The 25,530-nt window shown below is 40.5% G+C and overlaps 1 protein-coding gene across 1 annotated transcript; it reads right to left on the bottom strand.

Annotated features, from left to right (window-relative positions):
- Window positions 1-25,309, bottom strand: WDFY1 (WD repeat and FYVE domain containing 1). Its single transcript, XM_062005570.1, has 12 exons — window positions 25,086-25,309; window positions 19,038-19,105; window positions 17,316-17,389; window positions 16,058-16,112; window positions 14,565-14,715; window positions 11,352-11,464; window positions 8,647-8,773; window positions 6,993-7,098; window positions 5,695-5,796; window positions 4,802-4,932; window positions 3,675-3,783; window positions 1-2,943 (listed from the first exon to the last, which is right to left on the bottom strand). The coding sequence occupies exons 1-12, from the start codon at window positions 25,220-25,222 to the stop codon at window positions 2,884-2,886; spliced, it is 1,233 nt and encodes a 410-aa protein (XP_061861554.1). The 5' UTR covers window positions 25,223-25,309; the 3' UTR covers window positions 1-2,883.
- Window positions 25,310-25,530: the final 221 nt, after the last annotated feature.

Raw genomic sequence — 25,530 nt, 5'->3', positions numbered from 1 at the left:
TGAATATCAAGAAATATTTTATTGTACATGTAGTCAAACTTTAAAAAACAGACAAGAAGGAGCGAGGGACAGATTTATCTAGCATCTCTTAACTATGCAGAGTACAGAAATACAACTAGTAAAGAATGAGCACATATTAGTAGCCTTTGCTCCCCTTCCCTGCCCCAGTGAAGGTGGTTATACAAGCGAGATTAGTAATGCCTTCTTAGTAATTGCACACTTGAGCTGACACAGATGAAGTATGTTCAGTTTCAAGAGAGTATGTGCCTTCAAAATAGTTGTTTATAAACAAAATTACTATTTCTTTAGTGGTTTGTAAGCATTACTCATTCAACACCAAGAGTATACTTAAATGACTAATGATTTAGCAGCCATGTCTTGTTATATCTGAATAACAATGTCCTGTTATCTCTGAACTGGCACTATCTTTAAGTATATCAATTACAGAAAATAGATTCCTTAGGTTTAACATTATGTAGTAGAGAATATATTATCTAGTGGCAAAACCTAACGTGAAGAAGCAAAGGAAGTATTCACAGGGAAGGGGAGGGAGCTGCACACTGCGCAGGGGCCACGTTGGCTAATCACAACTAAAAATGCTGAAGCTCAGGAGTGCTAGCTGCAAAGGAGTCACACCTCAGTGTCATTGGTGTAAGTCTCAATGTTTGGTTGAAAAATGTGCTATTCATCCCACACCTCCATCCATCTCCCAGCTTAACTCATGACCCTACATCCTCCTTACCCAGCAGGGTTGGATATTAAACAGTTCTACCAATGTAACTCATGTGCTGCCTTACATGCTGCAAGGAAACAGGCTTCCAGTCTCTTCCACAGCCAGATAGGAAGAAATCTGAAAGTGAATGCAGAGCACCATGAGGGCTTATTCACCTCTACAGTCATTCAGTTTCCTTCCTAATTTGCAAAGGTGAAGGCCTTCAGAGTAGAAAGCTACAGCTTTTTTTTCTAGCACAAGCTGATTTTCTCTCAATAGCTTAGAAATAAGCCTTCATAAACCCCCTAAGCTCTACAGTGTGTAGCAAGGCATGGATCAAATCAGTGTGACAGGTGCTAAATCCTGAACTGAAGGAAAGATGGGTTTGGGATTCTCACAAAAGGGGGATTGGTTTATTTTCCAGTGGCCCAGTAAGCCCAGCAAATTAAAGGTTCTTCACAAAACTTCCAGAGAAGGCCCATGGAAAGGTAGACAAAACCAGATCCAAAATAACAGTAACTGACATAGTCTGGATTCTAATGCCCTTTGGACACTATCAGCTTTTTGGCTTAAAATGCAAGTGAATCATGACATATTAACAATACCATATTCTTCATCTGTTTCAGCCTACAGCATGGTCCAGTGTGGATTATTAGTGTCAAGTTACATACCTAGGACTTGAATTCACTAACACTCATAGCACCATTTGATTGTTGCTGTAAATAAAGACAGTCTAACCCTTAAGTCTTCTGTCAGGAAGAGCCTATTACCTTTAACAGTTGTGCAACATCACCTATTCTGGGCCAGCTGACCTATCCACTTTTTTTTTGTCCTCACACATATGCATCTGTTTCCAGAAAAATCCAAACAGCTCCAAGCTTAATCTCTGACATATTACCTTAGCTTTCAAAGTTTCAAAATAAGTTCTCCTTACAGTGTTCAAATGTAGGAAATTCACACAACCGTCAGACTGATCTATTGACAGTATCTCACTAGTTATTTCCCCGTATGTGCCACTTGCAGTCATAAAAACCTCCCAGCTCTTCTTCGTACTTCTCAGCTTTAAAACAGGACAGGAACTATCCTGAGGAGCTATCTCAGGATTAACAAACCTAGGTGCAGGAGAAAAAAGCAGCTGTTTTGTACCTCAGTAATTATTGCTCAGTATTTATCTGGTTTAAGCAACTCCAAGGCAGTATTTGAATTTGTGCTGCACTTCAGCAGAGACAGGTTCCCTACCATTAAAGAAATACCAGCCTTTCCACGGGAAGAAGTCCCTAAAACTCAGGTGGTCATTTTTTCTTAGTCATTACATTTAAGAAGGCAGATTTGCTTAGTTTCCTGTTCTAACAGCATTAGAGAGTTGCCGGTGTACAGCCAGTGTTTTATGAATACCTACAGCCTGTCTCTAAAGTAGAGTAGCTGGGCTGCACATTTTCTTAAGAGCTATAGAAGTTTATTAGCTATGTTAAAACACTATTTAAAGAGCCTAGAATTTTTCAAAGACTCACCAGCTACCTAAACAGAACAGCTGTCCCACAGAAGTGACTTCACTAATAACTGAACTTGAAGACAAACACTACAAGAAAGCCAATAAAGGAAATCTTGTGTGATCAAAGGTTCTCTTACTATCTCATCTGAAAGAAGCGACCTGCTACTTTGAAATGTCTCCTCCTTCCATAGGAATAACCAACATAGCTTTTGGAGGCAGTTTAGACAGTGACTGCTCAAAAGTATTTCTACAGAACTGCTTTTTGGAAGAGAAAATAAGTTATTTTACTATTTGCACAAATTGAATTTACTACACTGGTTTTACTCTGAGAGAACATTTTAGCAACAAAGTATCTGGACAAGATACATCAGCAGAGATAGCACATAGTTAACACTACATATGTAAACCCAGAAACGAGGGGTCCTTTTGCCAAGGTGTCCTATTGCAGGGAAGCCACTTTACGTTAGTCCCAGAGGCTGCGAAACCACATGTCTGCACCGAGGAGGTGCCCGGTTAGCCCAGCAGAAAAGCTGTGCTCTGCCAAGGTGACTGTCCATCCTGGAACAGCAGCAGGAGAAGAATCAAGCAACCAGTGTCTGTGGTAATATTCATAAGACGGATTCCGTTCGTTTGGTGCGTATTGCTGTACATAAGGTGCAAGAACCTGTCAGGTATGAGATCAGCGTGAAGAGAAGCCAGTTGCAATGCTGCAACCAACTACTGGTGTCATGTCCCAGATCTGGAAGAAAATATTGGAGAATTACATAGCATTATTATGAGACTTAAAAGATACTCCTATAAGAGGCATAGAAGTAAACAAAGATTTTCCTGGACACAAGGTACCAAATCCTGATTAAACTACATTGGAGGAAAATGTCAAAGATTTGTGTCAGCCTTACAAACCAAAAGTCAAACTCAGGGCTCAAGAGTCTTCTAGCAAGCTCTCTGTTGGTCCGTTTTAAAAAAAAGTGCTACATAGGTTTTTACAAAGATGCTTACAGAAAAACAAGGACAGGCTGGGATAGTCTCAGTTCGGACATGCATGGCACATGTACAGCTTGTGTGTGAACAGCAAGCTTCTACATAGTCCAGTTTCCATGTTGCTGTCTCATAACTACGTCTTTCAGAGGCAATACTCCAAGAAGCCAGGGAGCTCAGAATAAAGGAAGCCTGAACAATTCCTCATATCAGTGTCTTTTAAGGCTGCTGGTGGATTCTCCTACTGCTAATGCCTGCTTGCTTTGTCCACAGGACTCCACAGTAACCAGTTCTGAGAGCTAGACTCTATACAGTGGAATTACAGTCATTTCCTCATTCAGCTGCAGGAATAGCAGCCTGCAGCAAACACAGATCTTGCTGCCCACAACAGTTGGCTTTGTAGCAACAGTTGTCAGAAAGAAAAATGTATATACAACTATTAGTTCTGTAGTAAATATCTCTAATAAATGCAGAAGAGAGGTATGTGAATACCTTCACAATCCGGTCACTCCCACAAGTCACCATGAGCCCTCTGGAGATGTCCATGGACATGTGTGAAATGTTGTGTTTTCCTTCATGAAAGGTTGCCAGGGAAGTACGGCTGCACAAGACAAATGCAAATGAAAGCCAGTCAGCAGATGAGGCTCGATGGCATCATTATAGCAGTGCAAAATAAACTTACAACAAAATTGACTTGTCCAAGTACAAATAAATCAGTCCTGAGAACTACAGTGCCATATTAAAGGCGACACAATTAAATTAGCAAATCAGGCTAAGGGACTGCTTGTGTAATTATACAGGTGTGACACTTCCTGGCCTTTGGCATCCCGACTGTTAATAATACCACAGCAGAAGTGGGACACTGCGTTAGTAATTCTGCTCTTGGTTATAAAGCAAAGCTCAGCTATATTTTTTCCTGCTGACTCTAATAAGTCAACTTGGGTACAGCACCTCCTTTTTTTTTTAAACAAACAAACAAACAAAAACCCTCACCAACAAAAAACCTGACAAACAACAAAACATCTAAAACCCCAACCACAAATAGCCCCCAAACTGGCATCCAATTATTTGCTCCTTTAGCACTCCAGGTGTCCCAGGAGGGGACATGACACTGAACACTGAAGTGCTGTTTAGATCAAGATAAAAAGAGGGTTCCTTCATTGCCAGGAAGAGTTTATTGAGATAGCAAATGACATTTCACCCAATTTGCTTACATGGGGAAAATAATGTTGAGCTGTGAAGAATATTCCTGTAGAAACAGTTTTCATTAAGTGTACTTGAAATAATTTACATACATCCTGGCAGCTGGGATGCATTGTCAGGCACACATTGGGCAATTTTAAGTCAAATCAATAGTCTTTAACTACACAAAAACCTTGAGAGAAATACTTTTCAAGTCTAGATCTGGCTCATGGAAAAGAAGAAATAAAGTGGATATGAAAGTTGGAATAGTATCTCTGATCCCCATCTGAGGGATCTCTGCCATTGCAGTGCTTTGAGTGCTCGAGGCAAAGGTGGCCTATTAGCAGTCACCTTGGTACATTTGTTTATGTGAAGCGAATACGACTATTTCTGCATTTCAGCAGTATTACTTTTCTTTATTACGCCTTAATACTCACTCTTCATCCTTGATGGACTCAAAGCAGGAATCACAGACACGGACCTGGAACTCAAATCCCATGATTGGGTAACTTGACCGTTTGGTGCTGCACTTGCCACACACTGCTTGCCCGCATTTTCTGCAATGATGCTTCATGGAGGAAGGAGGAAACAAACAAACAAAATCACTATATTATGCCACTTGACTCATCTTACCAAGTGTAGACAGAATAACAACAAAGCTTGTTTTGTAACCTCTTGGAAAACCTTCTGTTCCTTCAACTAAAGACTAAAGACTCTGGAGTTCTGAATAGGCTTTTTGGCCCTTAATAGGTTTACCTGCATATTCTCCCTGTCTATCCTCTTCTCCTTTTGCAAGCTTCTTCTGGGAGCAGGGGAAAATAAGGGTTGAACAGGCAACCAAAGAAATAACAGTCTCTCAGTCAGAAACAGATGAGTGTCTCAGTGCCTGTCCAGTCTCTCCAAAACTAAAGCTATCAGGAAAGCTTTTTCACTCTAGCCTAGTGAGAGCAGGGCCACCTCTGCTTCACTTCATGTTGCAAGTACTCTACAACACGTTAGGCTGCAATTTCCTCAGTTATGGGGCACTGTGTACCACTTCACACATTTGAAGATTAGCTGCCCACAGTCCAATACATTGAAATATTCAGTGAAACCCAACAGAGCACTCCCAACACAGCCTGCTTTGCCCAATGATAGAAGTTTGATGGAACTTTCCATACAATTTGGGCATTTCTTAGCACTGCCTAGAAGCTGTGAGCTCTCAATAAAACCTCACTTCAAAGCACCAAATATACCAACAGATTAAAAGATTTAACAGCTTTAGTGACTTTCTGTTTACATTTTGCTTAAGTGCTGAAGTACAGCTAAACACTCAAACCAGCCATCTCACCTGTCTCAGCCCTATTGTCTTTGTGTCCCACATCTGTTTTATATTCCAGAAGAAAGGTTGTTCACACTTCTGGCAGGAATCACTTTCTAGCCATTGAGGAGCCTATAAAAGAGCAAGAGATGCAAGCAATCAGAATTATTTTTTTATCATAGGACAGACAAGGAAGTTTGTTTTAAGAATCCAAAGTAAAGTTTTACTTGGAAAGATGCCCTGGCTGGGCTCTGGACATTACAACAGATTGCCTAGGGTATAGTACAAAGGAAGTTTAATACAGAAACCTCAAACCTAAGACTACAGTTATTTGTTACTTGCATGCCTCCTATACTTTTTAAGCCCACGGCAGAATGTTATGTTACTGCCTTAATAAGAAAACTAATTCAAACACCAAAGTTATTAAACTTGCTGCAGGCAAAGACTGCTGCTCTGGTTGCCTAGATGATTTTTTTAAGGGCTAGTGTAATCCAAGTTCTAGAAACTATAAGACAGTAACCCCCTCTAATAGTGGGGGGTTCAGGAGTAAATTCTAGAAGTATTTTTGCTGCTTCCCTAGGATTGCGGTTTGAAATAACGTAGAACTCATCTGCACTTTCCCTCCTGCCTACATCTTCACTAAGCCTCCCTTCTCCCACCTACATATTTTTCCTGCCATAAATGGATTAGGCCAAATGAAAATAGGGCTTTCACACATTTCAACACTTTCAAACACTTTAACAAACTTTAAGTACTGCTTTATAGGGGCTACCAAAACTACCTCCTATAGTAACGGTTTAACCAAAGATTGTAGTAATAGACATCTTTTAAGCTCCTCTGGTATTTATGAACTGATGCAGAAAGACTGTGCATGGCAGGCTCAATTGCTGTGTATTGAGGTCTTTGGGGAGGAATCTCTACATTCTGAACTGCATCTCCAGAGCTGCATCTCAGTTATCTGCCTTGACATGAGTTGAGAACTCATTTCAAGACCATCGAAGCACAGTCCATTGGTTTTGTTACTGCAAAAGTTTGCCTGCTTTAGTGTTCCAGCAGAAAGGGCTGTAGCCATTCCAGTGAACATGTCATTTCACTGAGATAAGACTAAGCATTCTCAAGCCTGTCCTGGGAATTCATCTACTGCAATGCAGTATGCGGAGCCACTAGAACAGAGCAGGTTTTACCAATACCGTTCAGTCTTAAAATTCTAAGCAATGTGAAGAAAACAGTCTGCAGAACTCACTAAGCAAAGAACTGATATCAGCCCCTGAAAAAGGGAAAAAAAGTTTTTTAAAAAAAAAAATCCTTGACCTAGAACATGGTCTTACCTCTTCTCTGCTGATATCCATATTCCAAACAGCAATTCCTCCATCAGCTGAACAAGATACCAGCTGCCGTGTCAGCTGGATGTAACAGATAGCCTGCACCTTGTCACTGCAAACGAAGTAGACACTATTTACACACAGGTATTTAAATAAAGCTTAGTTTCAAAGAAAAAGAAACCCTGATTTATCCATGTAAAGATACCTAGAAAGCCAAAACTGACTTCCAAACACTTTGCCAAGCCTACTGACTATAGCTGTGAAGACAAGCAGACAGATGCTGTCACCTAACCACTACCCTAGCATCAAGATGTTGCCTAGAGATCTGTTCTTACAGGCTTGACCAGAATATGAGGTACAGTTCCATGTTAACATTTCCTGGCAGTAAGCATTGAGAATGAGTGTCAACTGGCTCAGAGCGTGGGTGCAAATACTCATCTGTGTTGGCAAGGAGACACAGTTACCAAAACAGAGACAACTAGAAAAATAAAGAGAAATATTTGTTTCAAGATACAGCTAGGAAGCAGATGGAGCTTCCACTTTTGCTAACAAATCACAGTAAGTCATTCTGTAGCTGCAAAGCAAAGCAAGCATTCACTAATAAGACAGTTTAATCCTAAATAAAGAGGCAAAATAAGCCTAATCTAATTAACTAAACAAAGGATCTCAACAGTACTAGACTGCTTGGCAACATCTAAGTTGAAATAAAATCCCCATTCTGCTTCTCAGAAGAACTTACTTTACCATTCAGTATGAAGTCTGACACTAAATGTGATCTTTGATGAGAAACTAACAGTGTTCACCAGGACACATGATGCAGTAGTAACAACAGTTAAAGTCTTCCAGCCACAGACTTCAGTTACTTTTTGTAACCAGTACTCTATTACTAGCTCTTTAGCCATAAAACTAAATTCTCAAGATTTAATAAGAGTTCTAGGGCTAAGGCTATCAGTCTTGATCAAAGGTGGATGGAGGGATCCATGGAATCAGACAAGAGGAGAATGCACTATACAAATACATCTGCAAACAAAAACAAGATCTCTACTGCTACAGCATTTTTGAGTAGAACATATCTTCAGAGGTGAACTACCAGTCAGAATCAATTAAGGCCTTAGATTTAAAAATGGCAGCTAGTGTTGTGTGTCTAAAAATAAAGAGCTGATTAAATATAGACACCTAAATATCTAATCTGCTGGACAGCAGAGATATGACATACTTTTCTGAAGTCGAGACCCATCCCTGTATTTCAGCCACTTTACCACCTCACTGATAGAAACAGAGAACAGGAACCTATTGAAGCTTGTTCTACACAAGTACACAAACATGCTTATACATTAGGTTTCTAGCCTCACCCTTGCAGCCAACTCAGAAGTATTTACAACAGGGAAGCATGCAACTTAAAAGTTCAGGCAAGTTGACATATATAGCCTACTTTTATGTTATGTTCTCATTACCCATGGTTTAGAAGTATCAAACATTAGTAAAAAAAAAAAAAATTATCAGTAATGCTTTCCTAGTATTGATGAACTTTTTTCCCTTTCAAAGTCCTCAGAATTCTGCAAACTTATTTTCTCCATTATTCACAAAGATTCAAATATCCTGCCACACTATTCTGTATTCCTTATAGAACATGTAGGAAAAGTAAGACACCATTACATACTGATGTCCCTGGAGAAGCAGTGTTCGCCCCTTCCTTCCACCGATATCCCACATGATAATGCTGTGATCAGAGGCACCTGAGAAGAGCAATCGTTGAACAGGATCCCACCACAGGGAAGTAATACTTCCTAGGAAAGAACATTCTGCAGTTAGATCTAAGGGAGCCACTCCCCAACATAACAATGCTCTTCTGGGTCCTTAAAGTAAAACCTGAGGTACTCCCTTAATACAGTAACAGATACTGAAAGCCTTATGGCAAAGGACAGCATGCAACAATCCTGGACACAAACCTGCTAGAGAGGCAAAAACCATTTGAAAACAGAACAAAATATGCCCAAGAAGAAAGTTAGATGGAAAACACAAGTGGAAAGTTCGAGTTAGCTTTCTGTCCCTTGTACTTAGGTAGCTAGGTCTGAGTCAGTAGGCTGCTATGCCATCTTTGGGGTACGAAATGTATTAAAATTCACCAAGCAGAGGCTAGTATCTACAATATGGCTCGGTCAGTGTTTACAGGACACCATGCAGTATTCACAGGTAAACCAACTCCCTTATGTAACCATTTACAACCTTAAAATAGTTAGAATAAGAAATTAGTGACAGTTTTACTGCTGTTAGCAAATTTGGATGCTATGTCCTAAATTATAAAACCAGACTTCAGAAGCCCAACCTGGCTGTGCACCTCATTAGTCAGGCAGAAAGAAATGAGTCATCTGACAGTAGCAGTATTATACTAAACCCATACACATAGTAATATAGCCAGAAGACTAAAAAAGTAATTTTGTCCCTCATGTTAGCAATAGTTTTGAAGTTGCAGGAACATTTTATTCCCTTACAGACATTTCTCCTTTTAAAGCATCCTTCCATTCCTCAGTTGTTACCAAAACCTTTGTTAGTCTGAAAGCAAGATGAATGAGAATTACAGCCCAAATCAGTCCTTTCCAGCTGTCTGGAACAAGAGATTTTTCTTGCCCTCTTTAGGGCTACACTGTTTTCAGGATGATCCATTTGGGAATAGTTGTCTCTGAGAACAGTGAACATCTGCACCATAAAAGGGAGTTTGACTGCTACCTCAGCATTACACAGAACAGGTTGTTAAATATGGAGAATTCTTCAAGCTGATTATTGATGAACAAGCTCTAAAACTATTTAAATCCTGCTTGCTTACAACATCACAGTAAGGCAAGAGCTAGTAAGGGAACAAGATGAAGTCAAACTTTTGAAGTCTGGCAAACACAGCTGCACTCAGAGAAGAGCAAGATGCCATTTAAACTGAAGAGCTATTAGGCCTTGAGATTACAGAAATACTGTGCAGAGGAAAAAATGTTACATGTAATGAGGAAAAAAGTTACATGTAATCTGTTCTGCTTTAAAAAAAAATAAGCAAAAGGAAAAAAGATGAAGCAGCTACTATTACATCAACTGAAGAAAAACCTGTTTCTGCCCCTCAGATTTATTAATCTCTTGTCTTGAGGATCACAATCCTCTTAGGGAACTTAAATATTAGCCAAAGTTGTGTGCTCTATGGACAGCATTGCTGAAGTTGGTGATAGGAAGCACAATATGCAGTGCCACATTGAGATATACTGCTTTCAGACTAAGAATATCAGGGAGTTGCATTGAAACGGACTACTACAAGAACATACAGAGGTAAAGGAGTCACTAGAGACAGGAGAATTATTTTGCTCTTAACTGAAATAACCTGAAATTCTGCTTGAAAGCAGAAGAGGCATTTATCATTCAAAAGTCTCCAACTTGCCTCCTGCATTTAAATCCAGCTTTATCATTTTCAGCCATCTGTAAATGAGGAGTCCACCCAGCTTTAACAAAGTCTGCTCTATACTTACAGATATTAAACAAGGCAGCTTTTCCAATGGGTCAGAGACTCATGACCCAGTAATTCACTCCTACCCAAATGCAAGCTAGTCAGCTGATTTGCAAGCTGCCAGTAAGCCATGGGAAAAAGTATTAACTCTTCCTTATTTCTCTCAACATGGTATTAAATTAAACTAAACATTTTTCCTGTGACTTGCTTTCTTGCCCTATTCATTACCACAGGAGCTCCATATCATGTTACAAAACTATTCCATTCTTCATTCAATACAAGGACTTGAGCTATACTACAAAGGATGAGACATTCATCTTTGACTAGATCATTTTGCTTCTAAAAGTCTTTCTAGACTTCTTATACATAATTTCAGCTAAACATAGCAAGCTGAATTATTCTCATAAATACTGATCAGAACAGCAAAGTCTGCAATGAGAAGAATTACATGGCTTTTAGGAATCTAGGCTGGGGGTTGCTAAAGTTGCTTTGGGTAGCAAGAGTACTATAAGGTCTCCAGAAAAAAACCCTGCAGTAATAGATTCTTGTCTGTTCTTTGTGCTGTGAAGGAGACTGGAGCTTTCCAAGGTGGCCACCTGCTGGACAACCTGTGCTCACTGAGTGCATGTGTTTAACTTTATTTTTCATCTATAATAAAAACACCTCTAGGTATTTATAACGCTAAGATTCCCCTTCAGCAAGAATGCCTCTGTTCTTAAAGAGTCACATGCACAGCTTGGAATAGCTTTTGATAACTACTACCCTGCAATAGTTATCCAGTATCTATCCTTAAGAGGCAGATACCCAACTGAACATTTCATCTCAATTTACAAAGAGATACTATGATCTGGGTCAAGTAGAATTAAGAGGAAGAGTTACTTTACCTTCATGCCCTTTGAGTGTTGTGATAACTGAGCATGTATTCTGTTCAAGCTTCAGGAGAGTGATCTGTCCAGAATAATCACCCACAAATGCATGCTGAGTCTCATGATCATATCTGAACACCAGTTAAGGAGCAGCCTCATTTTCTCTAAAGAGTATTTTATGGGACCAAAACAAATAGCACAGCTGTCAGGTACAGAGTCTAAATAAATTGGCAAAGAATATTTTAATAGATAAATATTTACGTAACTACTTCTAAAGGAGCTGGAGACTGTAATTTTTAAGCCTTTTTCATTCCTCTCTTCTCATCCTTCCTACCACTATGGAAAATAAGTGAGAAAAGTTTCAGGAAGACACTGAAAAAGCCATGAGATAATCCATCCCCTAGCTTACAGTAAGCCAAGCAGATTTACACCATTTCGGGCACTTACAGAACAGAATCATGATCTTCTAAAAGAGATGCCACATCTCCTCAGGCTACTTGTTGCAGTGCAGAGCTACCACTATGAGCACCTCACTGAATGCTGGGGACGTTCAGTCTTACCTAGCATCTGCTCCTATAAACTCTTTGCTTTCTAAAATGTTATACTAGTTGATGTCCCCAGGAAAGGAAAAGCAAGATACAAGGATGTTGACCTTTCACAGTTAGTTGACCTTACAGTGGAAGTATACTCCCAATGCTCTAGCTACCAAGAAGTCAAGACTACATGATTTATTGCTCTGTTCTCTGCACTTCCAGATTTACTGACGCAGGTCCTTGAGTGTATTTCAGAAAGGGTTCTGTCATTTAACACTGACATAAAAGCTGCATCACATCCTAACATGGGATCTATTAACAAGGTGGCATGCTTCCAAAAGCATTATCAACCGCAACAGTTTTCTGATGTTCAGTTTTGTCATTGTCTACAGAAACTAAAGCATAGCAAGCTGGATGGAACTAGATCATTTGTCAACTTTAAAATATTTTTGCTCTTTGGAACACAAGCAAGTGCTACAAAAAAATCCTGTACAGTGGATACAACTTACCCCAAGAGTTCAGCTGTCTTCCTGGAGCCACATAAAAAACCCATCAGGAACAGCTAGCAAACTAGGCTATTCTACACAACAGAAAAGACTAACTTTAAAAGATCCGTGTACTAAAAAGCCCACCAACCACAACTGAAAAAGATTTTGCCATCTGATGACATTCTGAAATCTCTTAAGCCTTCAGAATCTTGAGATAAACAATTCACTTTCAACAAATCCACTAAGTCCCTGAGCACGTGATCCTTCATCTTGGAAGTTCAGGCTAGCATTATCCGCAGTAATCCAGTAAAGAATAGGCACTCTGCTGTGTTTCTCAGAAGCTTTACACATAGGATCATTAACAAATAACGACCAAGGTACCTCCTGATAGGAAGCCAAGCTTCTAATACACAAACCAGAAAGCTAGTCCTTCCAAATATAAGTCTAAAGGCAGGATCAATTACAATGCATTTCCAAATGCCATGATCTTCAGTGTAAAGTTATTTTTATCTTGACGGAAAAGGTCATATTCTTTTCTCCATTTTCAGAACAAACTGTACCATTATTTGCAATGGCATTAGCTGTAGATGCCACTGAATTTGAATACTGAGACTCAGAGGCAGCTGGCTGTTCTTTGAGCTAGTCTCCTAACACACTCCCCAGCATTAACCCAGCTGCACTCTGCTGCGGTGAGCTGCACAGGAAATGTTGTGTGGGAAACAAAGCCCCCAAACTCTAAAACAAGGACAACAAAAAAAGAGCAACAGTACAATACTAACTGAAGAGCTGACAGGTTTGTAAAGCAGAGTCTGTACAGATGGGAGCAGCACTGTACTCAGCATTGGTGAGGCAGCACCTGAAGTACTGTGTTCAGCGTTGGGTCCCTCACTATAAGGAAGACATTGAGGTGCTGGATCGTGTCCAGAGACAGGCAATGGAGCTGGGGAAGGGTCTGGAGCATAAGTCTGACAGTGAGCAACTGAGAGAGCTGGGGGTGTTTAGCTTGGAGAAGAGGAGGCTGATAGGAGACACGATCACTCTCTACAAATACCTGAAAGGAGACTGTGGAGGAGGTCAGTTTCTTCTCCCCAGGAATGAATGAAAGGACAAAAGGAAACGGCCAAGTTGCACCAGGGAAGGTTTAGACTGGAGATGAGAAAGAACTGTTTAACTGAGAGGGTTGTCAGACACTCTCCCAGGCTGCCCAGGAAGTGGTAGAGTCCCCATCCCTGGAGATATTTAAAAGCCATGTAGCTGAGGTGCTGAAGGACATGGTTTAGTGGTAGGCTTGGCAGTGTGGGGTTACCTCAGAAGATGGACATGCTGCTGGTAACCAAGCAGTTAGCTTTCCTCCTAGCTTCTTAGTACTACACAGCAATTCTACAGAGGTCTCTCTTTTTTAAAGTGATGTAGTTGACCTCTTTCAGCTTTTGAATCATCCCACTTTTACAACAGTACTGGTATTAATCCTAATATAACAAACAAAACCTTGTATTACTGTCCAGTCACATCTAAACTGCCACCATTATCAATTGATAAAAAAATAGTTCTGGCATTTGAAGTACTTAAGTCATGCTCAAAAGTTTTGACACGAACTATATTTTAAGTTACTGGGTTTATAAGTCTTTTATACAGGATACAGAATGCACTGAAGCACTTGCAGCTGAATAGACAACTGGAGCTCTTAAGCTACAAATGCTGCAGTTTAAAGCAATTTGAAAGAAAACAAACTGCATACAGACAAATTCCAGTAGTAATGAATAAAGTTTCAACATACCTCATAGCTTAAAGACAGGAAAGATTAACAGGACCAAAGACAGAAAAAATAAAGCAGTCCAAAGGGTTTTCAGGATGTTTTATGCTATGGTCTACAAGGATTCAAACGTACACTGGCATCTGTTCAAAGTGACTTGCCTAGGGAACAGGCCAAGCTATAGATAATAGTTACCAGTCACTTCTACAAGATGCTACAGACAAATGTCTCAAAATCTCGTATTGTGATTTCTGTAACTCAAGGTCACAACATCCTCTTCTACCATCTAACAGCAGCTAACTGAAAAAAAGGTATTAAACATTGACTCAAAAAAAGGGTTTGCACACTTGCAAGAGATTTCACTCTAGCTTTTTACATGAAAAGGAAGGAATAAATTGAGCTAAAGGAACAAAGCAGTCTTCCAGTTTCAGGGTGGCAAATATTTTTCAAAGGATACTGTAGACAGGAAGCCCAAGAGGTGAAATAATGTCTCCCCAGCATACTCCCACTCCTGGTGCACATCCAGCTGATACACTTGTCATGACCAGTGCTGATTACCCACTCTGATGTCAGGCAGAAAGTAATAGCAGACACTCGATTCTGATGAGCTGTGGGAAGAAAAACATTATGGCTATTTTTTCCTAAAAAAAAATCAAAATGATGTGTTCTTATGTTCCAATTCAGACAGACATTGGTTAGATGATATCTAAGCAATGACCCAGAAAGATGTTTTTACCATCACATTCTACTTGCCTTGAGGCTGAATTTAAAAGGTTGGCATTGTTCTGTTTGGTATTCACCTTCTGAATAGCTTAAGTGAACCAAACATGACATTTAGTATATTTAAGCCCTTCTCTTTCACAGAGAGTTCATCCCAGACAACCAAGATGCCCTGGTTAAGGAGCAGGCAAAGTCTCAGATTCCTCTAGTTAGGCCAGGACTTCTGGGGAGTAATGTAACATCTAAAAACCTGAACTGCTTTCTTTAAGTGCCTCTTTTCCCGACTCCAGGGGAGCTCTGCTCAGGTTCATGCTTTTAAGTACCTGAAAGCATTATCTAGACCACAGCACTGCAACTGCTACCTGGAAGAGCAACCAAATCTCACCCATCTTTGTTTAGAATGTTGACAATAAGCAAGAAGTTACATGACCATTTGAAAGAAGACTCCCTGTTCCCCAAGATGGAAGTATCTCCCTTGACTGAGTTGTCATCTTCCTTAGGACAAAGGAGGGGTTTGTTGCTTTAAGAACAAGGTCTTTTTCTCCTAAGCAAGAACATTGCTTCTAGTAGCATCAGGGAGCCTTAAGACAAGCTGCACTTTGTTTCAATACATAATCTGCAGTCTTTGAGAGTCTCCTTCAGGCCTTTTCCATTAATATTCCAATTTTAACTAGCAATTGAGTTTTCTAGCTATTTTTTTTTAAGGATGTGCAGACAAGCACTGAACTTAGGGATTTTTCAAATGTTTATGGAAATGCTATTTCCCATGTACCAGAAAAACAAGATTTTTTTCATCCCTATTGCTCTCCTAAAATGACAGAGAAGGCAAGAACTCTTCAGCTAGAAGTAACCAAGCCCAGTGATTACAGAGAGCAGGAATGGAAACTGCAAACACCAAAATGCACCTTTAGAAAGCTCTCACTCCAACATTTATGCAGCGTAACTACTCGGAAGACCAAAATCTAAACTTGTTAGTTCTGGCTCATTACACTCACAGGCTAAGGATGCACTGAACTTAATGATAATGACTAAAACAGACTCAGCTGACTGAGGATTACTCAATACAGAACACTTACCTTATGGCAGTTATACCCAATTAAGTGAAAACTAGAAGGGCAGATTTAAAGCATATTTGGACTTGATGAATCTGTGACAGTGTCCATTTTCCTAAACATTTTAGATGCCTCCCCTTCACACAAATATTAGCACAGACACTGGTTAACAGTTTACCTGGATAGGTCTTCACAAAGTTCATCTTATTAAAGTCCTCTGAAATATGAAACTCCTAAAAACAAAGTGAACCATTAGAAAAGATACCACAGGGACATGAGCAATATCAATACCCAAAAAAGAGCAGTAACACAGCAGCAATATAGTGGCAGCTGCCACGGCAGTAATACATTGCATAGCAGTAATATATCTCATTAAAAACTAGCAGTTTCTCAAGTTGGAGGATAGCACACTGACATCACCTGTACATTAAGCTGAACTACTCTTTCAACAGGGAGTATGCTTTCAGAACAGTTTGCTGAAGGGAGATTACAGGAAGAGTTAAGATCTCATTTGTCCCCAGCAATAGCAAACAAAATTGTGTCTTGCAGGTTTTAGAACTAAGCATCTGAGACTTCATAACGGACAAATTTAAGTAAGAATATTCTCTATTTGATCTATTAGGCTCACTGAAATTTTAAAAGTCTCAGCTTACAGTTTCAAGTAGTTATCACCAGAATCACCATTCTATGCAGTCCTATGTAGGCTATTCACAGTAGTTATCAGTAGAATAACTGACTCTCATCCAGTATCTGGGCTCCTTATAGGATTGTTATTATTTTAACCTCATTTTCAAAGCAAAAGGAAGCCATTAAAGCATCTGATAGTCACAAGATTCCCCTTCTTTGCCAAAAGAGGGGACAAATACAAGCTCACTTTCTCTTCTGCTATGTGCATCTGCTCTGCAGAAGAGGGAGAGCAATTACAGCCATACAAAGACAGAAGAAAGACTTTCCAGAAAGAAAAGAAACCAACTCTGCTTCTTGTAATTCAAGAAGTATAGCTGAAATTTCCACATCATAAAAAGATCTGAAGAAAGAAAATCCAGAGACATGTGCATGGAGAGACACAGTCAGATCCACACTTCTGGCTAGATGGAAGACTGTTGCAGTTCACAACCTGTTAGCGTACCACTGCAGCACTCTGCCCAGCTTAATGTACTCCTCAAAATAATTCCTTGACAAAGTGTAACTGTATGAGTCCACTGCTACACTAATGGCTCAATGAATTCTGGAGGCTAGCTAGCTCACACCTAGCCAGAAGGACTCTTATTTGCAGTCCTCCCATGTACATCTCAACTGGACTGTCAAGAAGTTCAGACATTTAGTAGCAGTGGTGTCCCAAAAAGAAAGAAAAATTACCATCTGCCAGCAACATCTCATGTTCACAGTCTGAGCAATTCTAATATACATTCTGAAGAAAAGTCACAGCAACTTACCATGATAGCTCCATTATCCTGGCCGACAAATATTCGTCTGCTGTCATGATGATAAGCCATGGCTGAACATGGCGCTGTCAAAAAAAGCAAGCACATTCCAGTTAGTGAAGCAGAGACATTAGGATACACAAGACATTTAAACCAACCTTTTCACTCAGGACGAAAGATGTTTAGGATTACCTAGCTTGATAGAAATTAGTCTGCATGGGTAAGACAGTTGTCCCTTGGTAAGACCTTTACATTTTTCTATGTGAAGCAGAGGAATGAAACACGACCACAGAGACTCAGATATACAACTAGGAACCACATGCAAACACGATTTTGCCACAAGGTATGACTTCACCAGCAGAGTTTTGTACAGGCTGAAAGCAACCGCATATGCAGCTGCTTACACTTAAGAACTTGAGCTCCTCACATAAATTATCTCAAATGAAGTCCCATGTTGTATGTGAGAACAATATTCCATTCTTCACATTAGAGGACTGCGTTATTAGAGAGAGCAAAGTGCTAAATACATAATTGCATGTGAACTTCATATAAAATCGTCTCAAACTGCAACCTTAAGGAGGCTCATGTTTTCTCAGCAGAAAACCTCTAAAGATCTACCTATCTTTTCGAAATTAAGAGCTAAAATGTGACAAGCAATGACAAAGTTACAATACAGTGTCCTAATGAAAATTTCCCAACAAAATTTCAATGAAGAATGTACTCATGAAACTGGCAAATTACAATGCCGAGAAGGGTATAGTGTTTTAAATCAAAAGCTTTTTCTCTAAGACCCTCAGATATGTGACCTTGAAGGTTTTTTTCGTAACCTGAAGCCAGATAGGACAGTCTCGAATATCAAGAGTCCTCATACTGCATAAGAAAAAGTCCATCCCTTCAAACTACCTACCAGTACACATCATTTTATATAACCTATTTTAAAGCACAATCTTAATAGATTATTTAGAAGACTGATAAATGGAACAACTACAGTGATTTAGACCACAGACTAGATTACAGTTAGCATTTCTAATCTAGATCCTAGGTTACTCTGGCTGCATCTGAAAATACACAGAACACTAAGGAACTCAATTCTTTGGTCTTCATTTAACATTTGTATACAAATTACTGCATAAATTGTCATTCAAAAGATCATCCTTTGTTTATAATGTTTTGTCACTGTACTCCGTCATTTTATATTAGGTATTTGTCTAGGTAGCAAGCCTACATTGAAGAGGTTACAGCAAAGCACCCAGGCTCAGTGATATTTCAAAATCAAAAAGCACACTGACACTCAAGATCTACTCAATACTGAAGCTGCTGCTTAGTACTGCTTTCTTAATAATCTCAATGTTGAGAGAAGGAAAAAAAAGACAATGCACACCTTGGAATGCAGTGAGTATTCTTATGCCTGAATTTTTATCTGATGGTTTGAAAAGTTCACTTATTCAGCAGACAAGTTATCTGCCAGCATTGGAGACATCAACAGCCGCAAACCCACACAGTGATTTACCTGGTGAAGGATCTGGTTCCCACAGAACGCTGCCTTAGATGTTATCCACTATGCAGATGGTTTCAAATTACAGTCTGAGCTAGAGCTGCTGCGAAGTTCCCAAATTCAAGATCATTTGAGTGAATCCAGCACTTGAGAAAGCAGGAAGAAGGTATTCCCACACACAGCGCACGTACAAAACCCATGCTTTGGTCATCACTGACCATCTCCAGCACTGTACTTACATGACATGGTGTGATAGATGCTGGGCCAGTATTGTCCACTGTCTCTCTTGAGCCATACTCGTATTGTCCTGTGTGTTGGCAAGAAGACATTGGTAAGTGCATCATGCCTTGTATCTGAACCAGCACATTACTTCAATATCAGCTTCAATCCTATTAGATTTTGTGCTACTCAAACATACCAGTTAAGAGGAAGAACATAGGAGAAATAATACTACTCCAACAGTACTCTAACATAAGAGTAACAGTGCTAAGAACAGTCACTCTTGGATTATGAAGTTTTCTTCAGAACTATTTACACATTGAGTTTCAGTAAGTACAAAATTGAAATGCTATTTCAGTTCACCTCAGAAATTGCTACATATTGCATCCCTTTAATTTTCCTTGGCTCTGGCTGATTTAAATAAAATTCAAACTGCAGGAACTTTCCAGCTTTGGCAGAGTAAATCACAGCTTGTTTTATAGCAGATTAAGTGTTTGATATGTTTAAAGAAACAATAATTGCAAATAATTTCATTATGGAAGTCTGAACTTTAAAATTTTTACAACTTTTCTGTGCAACTCATCCTTCTGTTACTAACATTCAGTGTCTGGCTTACTGAAGTACCTCACCCTCTAGAGCAGCACATTACCGACATCTCCATGTCCAAATATTGATTTATGAAGTGGACATCATATCTAGTTCAGTATTACTTCCTCTAAGTCATGTCTCTACTACTTCACACACCAACATAAAAAACAAGGAACATTAGTACTGTTACTTTGCACTGCTCCTCTGGCCTAAACACAAACAGGATCAATTATCCACTCGAATGGGAACTGAAAGAAGTTGACAAGTTGGGCAGCATGCTGAGGCTCTTCATATAATTGTTTTTAGTTTGAAACCTTTCAGAACCAGACGTTGCAACAAAAGGAGAAATGCCCTAGGGAACTTTACACCACTCTCATGACTGTCAAATCCTGGGAGGAGTGATACATGAAAATCATCAAGGAAGTGGAAAGTTAGTTTCATTTAAATTATTACAATAGGCACAATTGAAGGGAATCCACATCAAGAAGCTTAGAGCACTCATGTAGACAGTGTTATTTTAAGTCTACTTGATATTTCCTCTCCAAACTATTGTTTGCCTTCTTGATACAACTTCCTCATTCCTAAATGTAAACCTAAAGGATCTGTAAACATGTGTACCTAGAAACACTGTCAAGACACTATACTGAAATGAGTTCTATTTACTATGTTCTATTTACTTTTAACTAAGAAAAAAAAAAGTTAGAATTTTTGGAAAAAAACCCCTAGGAGACAGATTAGCCAAACATCATATAAGATCGCCAGCAAGAGTTTAACAAAACAAGCACAGGAAAGGCCTGACATCTTGCATCAGGCTGAAGATATAAAAGTAGCATTCCTATTTTGTAATATAATTTAAGGGCTTTTCCTTAAAACACCACTCAAAAACAAAAGCAGACAATGCCCCGCTTTAATTTTCTAAAACTTGAAATCAATACAGCTCCATACACACTGCCTCAAAACAATGATTTTCAGTTTTTGAATCAAGTGGAAAATGTACATTACTGAAGTCCATTAAATATTTTGCATTAAGATTGTCTCTTAAAAGCTATCACTTCCTCTTTACAATAAACCCTGCCTCAAAGTCCGAAAGTTAACACTGCAGAGTAGTTGCTGTTTTCCAGTAACAAGAGAAAAGGAAAAAGAAACAATGCATCCAAGTCACTCTTAGGCAAATTACAGTAGCAGCAAAGATTAGTGCCTATGCATTGTTAAGGGGTTTTTAGTTGGCTTTTTAAAGCAGCTCCATCATACTCAAGCTGTTGTGAACATCTCAGAGGGTAGCTTCCACCCTTACTAAACTCAGCCCTTTCACTTCTAGTGAAAATCGTGTAATTATTTTTTATGTAAAAAGACTAAGAGCTATTGCAGTGACTGAGAACATGCATTGCTGATTTTCCTAAGGCAGACTTTGTTTCCTCTCAGTATTCCAGTCAATTACACTAAACCAGTAATTAATATAAAGAAAGCAAGGATTTGCCTTTTCTAAAGCAAATTATTTACTGGAAGTATGACTTGCACACCAATCATAAATAATACAGCCCCTCACCAAAGTTGAGAGTCTGAGAAAACAACCGCAGGAGTTCGGAAAATTAACTCCCAAAAGCTTCTTATTTTGGTTTAATAAAGATTTAGACTTCACTGGCCTCATGCTTGCACAGATAAGCTGTCACACAGATTGATATCTAATTATACACAGCTCTGACTGAGCAAAGTGATGAGACTGTTTCACAGCAGTCAGCAAATAAGCTGTGCCAAAATCTCACTTCTCAACTTGCTCTCCTCCAGATCTGTTGTTGTGGTGCATCTCCTTTAGTTAGGATAAATTAATTTCTGAAATACCAGTTCTATCTCAAAGATAAGTCCTCTGGTAATGCCACTTCCACAGCCTCCCTCTAATATGAAACCTTTTTATTATGAGAATCACCAGATCAGCTCTAAAGTCTTTAGCACTCTTCTCAAAACCTGGTCTCTCTTCACTGAAGAGGCCTGTGTTCAGTACCTGCGAAGAGCTAAATACCATTCACCTTTCCTTAAGCATTCCCTATTAAAGGCCTAGAAAGACAAGTTTGAGAGTAGTTTCAGTAAGGATGTAAAAATGCTGAAACTCATCAAGGAGCACCCAGAGACTGATCCATACTTTTAGAATTACCATAGAGTCAGATATCTGAGAGTTGCATGAGGAAGTAAAACAAGATTTAAAGAGACCTTCAAACTTCCCTCAACTACAAATGTTGGGTAGTGACCCAGGAGTTGCTTTCAGCTAGAAAGCAAGCACATTTATAGAAGAGTAATTCAAATGAGTTTTTTGGTTGGCTTTTTGTGTTTTGTTTTTTTTTTTTTTAACGTTACATAAACACAGAAAAGCCATCTTTAAGCAATACTGAGAGTGGCCTTAGCAAATTCTACATATTTTCATTGTTCTCAATTGCTGTTTCTTTTACAAAGCGAGTAAAAAACAAACAACCTGGGGTTTCAGAATGGAGAAAATCCTTCGGTGTTCCAACAGTATTTGTGCTCATGCCCCATAAGTTGTCCTCTAAAAGTCAACTGCACATATGTCAGGGAGAAAGAAATGATGAAAGATTGGCAGGCAAATTCAAATTTATTACAATACAAGCACTGCTGCAAGTACTGTGCAGCTACACTAACCCAGTTCCAAGAACTGCACCTTTCTAACACCTCCAAATTCACTAACAGTAGCTTTTCTGTCTGAAATCAATCACTAATAATTGTTTTCCTAGCAAGAACAGAACACTGCATTTGTCTGGTAGTCAAGATAGACAAGAAGTGATCAGACTGCTATCGACTTTGTTCCCAAAACAGCATTAGGAATGTGGTTTAAACACAGTGCAATGCAAGCTCAAGGACACAGCTTGCAGTTGATGCTTTTTGTTGAATTTCTGCTCACTAAAACAATTGTGACCATAACAAAAAAACACCAAGCTGCCTAATACCACAACTTGTGCACTGGAACTGCTGCTGTAACAGCTGCTAATGGCCAATGAATACCAGCATTCAGATGTGACTCTGGAGATCCTGTTAGCCTGTGGTAAACATAACATCCTCACCTTGTATCCTAAATGGGTCTCTTAGCTTATCATCCCTCAGCATACTCAACTACAGTTGAGTGTGTGCACCCCACCTTAGTTATTTATCTGCTGAGAACAGAGAGACTAGGCAAAGTCCAGAGATTTGACAGTATCCCAGATTTGTGCAGCCCACACTGGCTTATCTCAGCTTAGAAAATATAGGCCAGCCTTGAGCAAAGGGATCCAACTCATAGTTGGCACTGGAGGAGGCTTCCTAGGCTGAGGGGCACACTGCAACAACTCCAAGCATTGTCTTAGAGACAGGCTCAGGCAAGATGCCTGTAGTAGAGACACCTAGTTAATCATTCTTTCTAGGTAAGTTCTGAGAAAGCTTCACAGATGGCAAGTATCCTCTTGAAAAATAACATTGGGCAAATAAACTATTTAACTCCTGCAACTATTCTTGCTTCCTTTTTTGGCTTCCAAACTTTAAAGCCTCTAAATTGTTATTGGTACTCACAGATCTACTACAGCACCTTTTGTACCCTCAAAAACACCTTTTACTTTTCATTCTAGGAAATATAATTTAAAATAGAAAGAACTACAACTTCTCTAAGGAGGGGATAATCCACAATATTCCCAGAGAATGTTTGTGCTCCAATGTTTTCTTCACTAAACTTGTAAACACATTCCTCTTGACTGGTTATTATGAAATACTTGACAGCCTTAGCTGTATTAAGATGTAATAAAAAATACTTTTGCCCTATTCTTGGTGTACACAGCAGGTCTTTCACTCCTTGAACTCTGTACTTTGCTTGCTGTTAACAGCATGATCAGTTATGCGGTATTAACACCTACACCCCACTCTTAGTGAACAAACAGGAGAGCAATAAGTATGACAACATGTAGGTGTAGGATACATCAGTGAGTAGGCTTTGATGTACTGTAGGAGGTATCACAGATTACAGGTAACACAGTGCAATAGTTCCTGAAAGTTTAAAGATCTAAGTGTACTTCAACAGTAACACACAAATTCAGCCTTGAGTACAAAGCTTCTCTTAGAAATTAACACGCAAAGGTGGGTAACAGCCTCTGCTCTCCTTGCGCAGGTCCGTATTAAAACTCGCCCAGATAAAGATGCAGCTGCATCCTTGGCTCTTATCAACACAGTCTAAGCATGCAGACTGCTAACCTTCAGCATTGGACCTTTAACAGCTAGCACTGTCTGCTCCACGCAAACCTTGTACCATGAAGTTCTCTACAAGTTTAACTCCAATACGAACTCTTAATTAATTGCTCCTTCCTCTTCTTCAGAATACATATTCAAAACAAAGTGAACACAAATATGTTAACATTCAGCCCACACTGACACTGAACTTGCATTAAGTTTTGCATAAATTTAATATTATAATAGTAATATTATTACTCCACCAAGCTACATCTCAGATAATGCACTTTCATGCTTTAACACACTCTTTTCAAACACTTCTACAGCTTCTGGACAGGAGCTCTTAAGAAGTATCTTCTTCTCTTCACACTGCACACATAGCATGGGAGAAATTCCAGCTCTCTACACTGCAGACCCCTCATCTCTCTCCTATCCAACAATCATCTGTGCTACTTGCTTCCTCATCTCCACTTTTGTTTCAACTGAATAACTGCTTAATGAGATTACCAGTTTTTGCATCAGATATTTCACATGCTACAAGGAGCAGTATTAGACTCCGAAGACACTTTCCCTTTGCACCAGTAAACCCTTGCCCCAGCAGCTAATCACAACCTCTCCCAACTCATTTCCTGAAATGCTTCAGTCACAACGAAGCAGGTTTGAGACCTTCAGACTATGTTTTGACTACAGCAGCTCGGGGAGCTCCAACTCTGCTAACAGACAGCGGAAGAAGTAACTTAACTAAAAGCGAGTCAGCTTGCACAGCCGCAGGCCGAGGAGTTTTGGTTCGGCGAATAACCATTGCTGCACCCTTCTACACAAACAAGTAAGTTGTACTTCAACAACTTCGCAGAGGCTGTACACAAGTACGCCAGCTTTCTCCCATCAGCTGCGGAAGGCCATCACCTCCGCGCTCCCGAGCCCGCTCCCAGCTGCAGGCATGCGGGACGAGCCTCTGCCTCCCCTCTGACAACAGCAAGCCGAGGAATGTTATTTTCTGCCCTCGAACCGCAACTTCAGGTGTTTCCTTGTGACTCGAAGCAGAGTCACGCCTGCGTGCCTTCCAGCAAAGTTACAACGTAAAAACTGGTTTCGCTCCCGCACTCTGCCCCAATGCGTAGAGACCGCCGAGGGAGAGGAGCGAAGCGCAGCCAACCCTCGGCCAAGGGGCCGCCCGCGACGCTGCGCAGCCCGCCCGTCGCCGCCCCTCGCCGGGGAGCGGGGCCTGAGGGGCCTCACCGCCCCGTGAGGCGCCCGGGCCGCGGCCGGCAGCCTCCGCTTACCTGTCCTCGCTGGCCGTGATAACCCCGTCCTCCTTGGGGATGAGAAGCGCGGCGCTCACCACGTCCTGGTGCCCCTCGACCTTGCTGAGGAGAACGGGCCGGCTGCTCTGCGGCCGCGAGTGGATCTCGGCCGCCATGTTGCCGCGGGACCGGCGCGGCGCCCATCGGCTGACGGCGCGGAGCGCGCCCGGCGGCCGCCGTAACGCTGCGTGTAGCGGCGCCGCCCCGCCGGGCCGAGCTGCCCCGTGTAGCGGCGCAGCCGCGTGTGACGTCAGCGCTGGCGCAGGGCGGGCCGGCGGCCGTGTTCTCTAGAATAGAAGAGCCACGCGGCCGTATTTCCTGAAAGAGCGGGAAACGCAGATGGGTGTTGGGGCCGGAGCTAGCGGTGGGGTCTCTGGCAGCCCAGCGGGCGGGGGGAAGCGTCACCTCGGGGGGATGTGGCTTC

Source organism: Colius striatus, chromosome 12, assembly GCF_028858725.1.
Source record: "Colius striatus isolate bColStr4 chromosome 12, bColStr4.1.hap1, whole genome shotgun sequence".
Lineage (NCBI taxonomy): Eukaryota > Metazoa > Chordata > Aves > Coliiformes > Coliidae > Colius > Colius striatus.
The sequence above is the reverse complement of the archived record's forward strand: the minus strand, read 5'-3'. Positions and strand labels throughout refer to the sequence as shown.